General features: G+C 48.1%; 1 protein-coding gene across 1 annotated transcript; it reads left to right on the top strand.

Annotated features, from left to right (window-relative positions):
• Positions 1 to 3,021: 3,021 nt before the first annotated feature.
• CUNH11orf87 (chromosome unknown C11orf87 homolog) lies at positions 3,022 to 4,655 on the top strand. Its single transcript, XM_035443223.1, has one exon. It carries the CDS (start codon positions 3,022 to 3,024, stop codon positions 3,601 to 3,603), a length of 582 nt encoding a protein of 193 aa, XP_035299114.1. The 3' UTR covers positions 3,604 to 4,655.
• The last annotated feature ends 2,100 nt before the right edge of the window (positions 4,656 to 6,755 follow it).

The following is a 6,755-nucleotide window of genomic DNA, read 5'->3' as shown; positions in this document are numbered from 1 at the left end:
TTAAACACTCTTTCTTATTGACAGTTATGACGATAAAGCTGATGCTCCCCCTCTCTCTGTAGTGCTGTGGATATAACCCAGTGTTCTATCCACAAGTGCCTTAACACTGCTGCTCCCCAGGCCTCAGATGATTCGTCCTCAATATATGAAAATCGATGTGGGGTGGAGGGAAGATATAATGTATCATTCATTTATGGAATGAACAGAAAGAGGAAAATGAAAATTTGGAGTAGTGCTAGATGAGAACATAGGGTCAGAAGGAGAAACTATTTTTTCTTTTTGTATCAGACTCCGCTTCACAATTATAGCTGTTCCTAGCAGGTAAGTGGCATCTAGTATTGCCATTAGCCTCCCCTCCCAATGCATGGCAGGGAGAGGTAGGAACACACTTCACAGTCTAACTCAGGGAGTAAATATTGCACTTTGAGAGACTCAAAGACAGGAGGTAAACAAGATAGGAGGGATGAAAGAAACACTTTTAATAAGTTATCTAACTGCCCCTAAAGAGCATACAGTCTTTAGTTAGTGTTTCAAGATAGCTTTTCCAATTACGTGCGTTAAAAAGAAATAAGCGCACTCTATTTTGAAGATGGCTACTGTAATGTAATACAGTAGTCCTGTTCTAAAACCTAGTCATTTGCTGGTCTCTAACAAGATTTTTGCAGGCTGCTGAGAGCCTTTCCAGTAGATGTAAGCATTTAACTTAAAGAGCCAATGCATCAAGCACTTTGACAAAAATTAGAAGCAATGAAGGAGCACTTTCCAGGTACCACATACAATGCTGAGAATTTTTACAGGTCATCGGTTTTCTACACTCCTCTTTGTAATTTCCCCTTCCTGCCTTGCAAGCCCGTGTATGCTTTATGTGTTCACAAGGTGAGATCCTCAAAAGAGAAGGGGTGTTCAATACACTGGATGGGGCCTGGGCCTGGAGATGAGCTTGTCAGGGAAGATATCAAGAAGCAGATAGATGGAGTGCCATACTTTGGTGACTGGGGGAGACAATGGAGTCTTTGGTGCATATTTAGGTTCCTGTTTCTGATTCTGCCACAACACAGTTGTGTTGACAAATGTCCTTGCCATCTCCCCAGTACAAGCAGTTTATGCTTAGAACCAGAGGCAGCAAAAATAGGATTTGGGGGTAGCAAGAACTCTGATCAGTCAACAGGAAGAAAGTGTGCCCCAAGGGAAGAAGGTTCTCCTGGAGCAAACTGTGTACCTGGTGAAGGATGAGGCGCAGAGCAATGGAAGAACTAAAGCCAGCATCTTCCTAGGCAAAGGAGTGCTAGTGCTGAAGGTGGGTTGCTGGCAGGGTGGAGGTGGAGGTGGGGGTGGGGTTGGGGTGGGTTTGCTCCTCCCAGCCCCAAAGCCGGGGAACAACAGGGAACTGGGAATGGTGTTGGCGAGGCTGTTATGCCAGGACAAGGTGTTGGGTATGAGGGTGGGTGGGGGCCTGAGGGGTGGCTTGGAGCCCTGGCGGTGGCTGCCTGACGTCACCGGCCTCTCTGGCAATAGGCTAAGAGCTGAGCTCCTTGTAGCAGCAGCGAAGGCAGCAGCGGCGGCGGCAGCGGCGGCGGCGGCAGCAGCAGCAGCAGCGCGGTTGTCTCTGGTCCCTGCGCTCCGCGCCTTCTGCAGCTGTCACTGCAGCCAAGGCGGGGGCTCCTCTGCAGCCGGCTGGCCTTTCCAGGTAAGAGACAATTGTCCGGCTGAAGGCTTCCATGGCCGGGGGGTCCAGCGGCAGCATGTGGGCGGGTAAGACCACTCCCGAGGCCTGCGCAAGCACCTCTGGTCAGAGGTTTGGCCCCCGCCCCTGCCCCGGCAGAGGCTAGCGCTTTGCCTTGCTGCTCCGCAGTGCAACAGTTTGCACCTGCCTTTTGGGAGAGGCAAGGGAGCTGTACTGCCTGCTGCGGGTCCTCCTGACTTGGTCCTCTGCCACAGCCTCTGGGCCCTGGGGTCAGGGCCCTGGGAAGGCTGGAAACAAGGTCGGTTCCCCCAAACTTTGCAGGCGGGAACCCTTCCCCTTCCAGTTCCTGCTCTGGGAGAAAGAAAAAGGATACAGGATACCGTCAAGTGGGAGGCTCAGGGAGATAAGGAGGAGGGGGGCGTTTGCGAGGATGTGCCTCCACTGAGCAGGGTGCTTCAGCTGTTTTTGATGGGGAGGAAGGAGGAGGAAGGTAGCAGGGAAGAAGGCTGGAGAAAGGTCGAGCATGATCCTGTGTGCCAGATCCAGCGTGTCAGCTGTGGCCAGGGACAGAGGCAGTGGGATGTATCTCCTGGGACTGGGACCTTGGAGATCTGAAGGTTCAGGCTGGAAGTGTCTGAATAGGGAGGGATGGAGAAGGAAGGCTGCATATAGGGAGCCTGCTTGGAGCGAATGCTGGCTGGATCCTGAGAAGAGGTCCACAGAGCTCGGAGAGGAGGGCAGTTGGCTTTCTGGGAAGTAGATAGAGAAAGCCAGCCTTGGCGGCCGGCCGCTGTTGGTAACAATTAGAAAGTTGTGCAGGGGGCAGGGCAGCTGCCTTCTCTGCTGAGTAACCAGTGTCTCCGCGGTGCGGTGCGGTGTGGATGCCAGACCCTATCTGAGCCAGCGGAGCAGCTGGCAGCTGCTCTCCTGCGCTGCCAGGAGCGGTAGGATTGGGTTGGTGGGTTGTGGAGATGATAGCGCTCATTTGAGGACCACTTAGCAGTGGTAGCATATCCCTCTCGTTCGCCGCACTTGCCTTGGCAGTGGCCGGGACCCTAACTAATCCTGTTCTCTTTGCAGCACGGTGCCCCGGGAAAGGAATCTGGGCTCTTGGAGACAAGATCAAGGAGGAACGGAGACAGTCTCCCTGGGGCCACTAGCTCTGGTCAGCTTGCTTGCAGGCATTTGCTCCCTCAGTCTTTGGCTGGAGCACTCACTCCCTCCAGCGCCAGGGAGCAGTTGGGGTGGCGTGGGCTCTTGTCCTCGTCTTGGCCGGTGGGAACTGTGTGTCCAACAGAGGAAGCCCAGTGGGCCTGGCCCCTCTCAGCCCAGCGCCGATGAGTGCCAGGGCGCCTAAAGAGCTGAGGCTGGCGCTGCCGCCTTGTCTCCTCAACCGGACCTTTGCTTCCCACAATGCCAGTGGAGGCAGCAACGCAGGTGTCCGAAGCTCGGGCGCAGGTGGTGGCACCTGCATCACGCAGGTGGGACAGCAGCTCTTCCAGTCTTTCTCGTCCACGCTGGTGCTGATTGTCCTGGTCACTCTCATCTTCTGCCTCATCGTGCTGTCCCTCTCCACTTTCCACATCCACAAGCGTAGGATGAAGAAGCGGAAGATGCAGAGGGCTCAGGAGGAGTACGAGAGAGATCATTGCAGCGGCAGCCACGGTGGTGGTGGGCTGCCCCGGGCAGGTGTTCAAGCCCCAACCCATGGAAAAGAAACCCGGCTGGAGAGACAGCCCCGGGACTCTGCCTTCAGCACCCCCTCCAATGCCACCTCTTCATCCCCTGGTCTCCTGTGCCAGGGTCCCTGTGCACCTCCGCCTCCACCGCCAGCCCCCAGTCCACATGGAGCACATGCAGCTTCCTCCTGCTTGGACACAGCTGGCGAGGGCCTTTTGCAAACGGTGGTACTGTCCTGATTGTGTAGCCCTCTCCCGACCCCTTCCTCATTTCCAGCATCTTTGCCATCCTTGCTTTTGTTCCTCCTTTCTTCCTTTTCCGTTCTCCTCTGGCCCCTCTTTCCTCTGCCCTCTTTCCTTACCTGCCCACCCTTTTACTGTTTCTCCTCCGCCGAGGCACTGTGCGGTATTTGTAAATATTGGGCGAGGAAAGTCTCAGAGGAAGAAATAACGCCGATAATACTTTATTGATATTTATAGTAATTATTATACTATTAATAACACAGTCCAAGCGCATGACAAATCACATAATTTCTCATTGTCAATGATGGCTGCATCTTCCCTCTCCACCCCGTGCCCCCCTCTCAGTAAGGAGGAGAAACCGCACAAGCTACCAAATATATAAAAGACAATGACACAGGAGCAAAGGGAGGGGAGGGGGCCGGTGATGTTGTATATAGCTGTCAAGTGAAGGTTTAGTAGCCTTTCTGCCCCTCCCCCACGGGCTTTCACTTTTCCTTTAGCTTCTCTCCCCTCCCCTTTCCTCACCTTCAGCCGGGCTCAGGCATTAGTAATTATAAATGAAACATCTACATTAAGCACCAGAGACCACAGAGAGTGTCCCAGAAAAACGTTTAGGACAGGTAACCCCTCTCTAGTCGGTCATCTCTTCACTTTTTGGTTCCCCTGGGCAGAGTTTTCGAGTTTACTTTTAGAAATATCTCTCGCTGGCCGAGCTCAAAACAAAACAAAACCCATATTATCTGCTTTTGCCTCCCACCCCCATCCGTGGGACCCCACTTGCACACTTGACTGGTGGCCTGGCCTTTTTTGTTTTTTCTTGAGCCTCAGAGACATCGGGAGCTGTCCAGCCATGTCTGGTGCTGAAAATGTCTCGCCTTCATGGTTCCTTCCTCTGGTTGTGCAGGCCAAAGAAGGAGCTGTTTTGGAAAGCGATTGTCTTGGTTTTGATTGGTTTCTTTCTTCTTTTTCTACAATTGGATTAGCGTGTACTGTTGTTTTGCTTATTATTAAACATTTAATAAGTTACCTTTATCTAAAAAAAAAAAACAGTATTGGGTAATGTGCAGTTCTGAAAATGCAGTATCTAACCAACCAGTATGTTTCTGTTTTATTTTTAGAACAAGTGCACCTTTGTTATATACTTACTATATTGGTACCAAATACAGAAGAAAACTATAGTTCTGTGACATGTCCTCCAAACTGTATACTCTTGTTCTGACTTTCCAGCTGTTGATATAATGGTTGCCACTGGCTGAGGAAGTCAGTGGTGCAGGCCTGGCTTCTGTTTCTGGAAGTGTTCTTTTGTATTTTACTCTGTAGTAGACCATTATAAAAAGATGACACCCACGTTTCCCTTTTTTCTTTTGTGAATAACAGAAACAGCCACAACAGAAAACAAATAATGGATGTGCAAGAATGCCATCTATTAAAAACATGGTTAATATTTCAACAGTGCCTGTAGTTCTCTGCATGCAGTTACCACCTGGAGGCAGTGGTGTGTGTGCTTGCTTGTACTGTATGTGTTTGGGGGAAAGACTGGTGGAGATGTTGGGCAATTTGGATGACAGGACATGCAAATTTCCAAGTTAAATCAGTAAATGCTTACAGGATAAAAAGTGTTTACAGCTTGTTTAGTTACAACTCTGTGCCTGCATCTGATGTACAGCAATGGAGGATCTTTCTTTTTTCTAAGTCTGGCCTAATTAGCCTCTCTGAACACATAGAAAATATTGAGGAAAAAAGAAACTGAGAGAGAAAGTTGATCTTTTGTCTTCTCTTCAAATGTCAGATAAACCCACCTATGTTAGACTCTGATGCTGGTTATAAAGCAGTGGGACCCCCACATATATCCCTCTCCCAAGCCACTAGTTGCCCTCAATTCTCTGTCTTGTTTTAAGTTGTATGTGTTTATTATACAGAGAAACGATTGCCTCTAATATTTTTGGATATTATAAAGTTCCCCAAGCTCAGTCTGTATCATTATGAAATAAGTTAATCAGGTTGATTTTAGTCACTCATCAGCTGTCCCTTTCTGAAGCACAGGCCATCATGTAAGCATGCTATGTTGTGTCATTAGGAAGACCAGATATAATCTCTGGATATAATATATTAAACAATGAACCAGATTCTCTCCAGTGCCTTAGTCACTTCCTAGTAACAGGTCAGAGTGCATTCACTCCCTCAGGCTACCAAGGAACCAATCAGTGTATCTGAGCTCCACACTGTACAACAGAATGACTAAGGCACCGTGAAGGAGAATGTCCATTAATCTCTTCAACTTACCCTCATCCAACTGTAGCTCTTAACACCTTCTTACAGAATGGCTTTTGAATGTGAAATCTGAATAGAACCAGGGACCCAGAAAGAAGGAAAGCTTCATCATTTCAATGAGCTCTACTTAAGTGCATAGATATTACTTTCTCCCCCCCCATTATTCGGTGCACTTTTTTTTACAGTAAATATTTTCCCATTTTATTAAAGCAATAAGATATTTTGTTTTGAGTAGTGCTAGATGCTGATTCCACTTCCTTGGTGCTGAAGCAACTCATGTGTTCCTTGCCTTATGAATCACAGTGCATTCAAGGCATGCAATAATAATCCCCTTCCAAGAAGCAGTCTGTACACCCTAGGGGGCAATGTCCTACATACTTTTCCAAAAGTGATAGAGGGAACAAGAAATAAGCTAATTATGTGTATTTTTAAAAAAGTCTCAATACCTCTAACCATAAGCACACATCTGTAATGTGCTATTATTGTGCACCTTTAACTGTTTATGCCTTTCCCCATCAATTGACTAGGGTTTGACATTTTATAGTGTCCTGTGTAAAGATGATGCAGCTTGTTAACCACATTTCATACTGAGCTTAATATGCTGTGAACCTGGTGGTGTCACACAAGATTTCAGTGAGCTAGAATGAGAATTACATGAAATTCTAGTAGATCAGATCCCACACCAAATTATTGCAATAAGCATATGACAATGCAAATTTCTATAGACTCTGTTTAGATTGCCACTTAGTGAGCTCAGCTGACCCATATGGCATTCAAGATTTCACTTTTATGAAACAAAAGACAATATGGAAATAGCTAAATTTACTCTAAGAATTTTATTTATTGATGTCCAGTCAAACTAATTGCTTCAACCCTCT

This window comes from Cricetulus griseus, chromosome 4, assembly GCF_003668045.3.
Source record: "Cricetulus griseus strain 17A/GY chromosome 4, alternate assembly CriGri-PICRH-1.0, whole genome shotgun sequence".
Lineage (NCBI taxonomy): Eukaryota > Metazoa > Chordata > Mammalia > Rodentia > Cricetidae > Cricetulus > Cricetulus griseus.
Note: the sequence above shows the minus strand (reverse complement) of the source record. Positions and strands in the feature narration are given on the sequence as shown.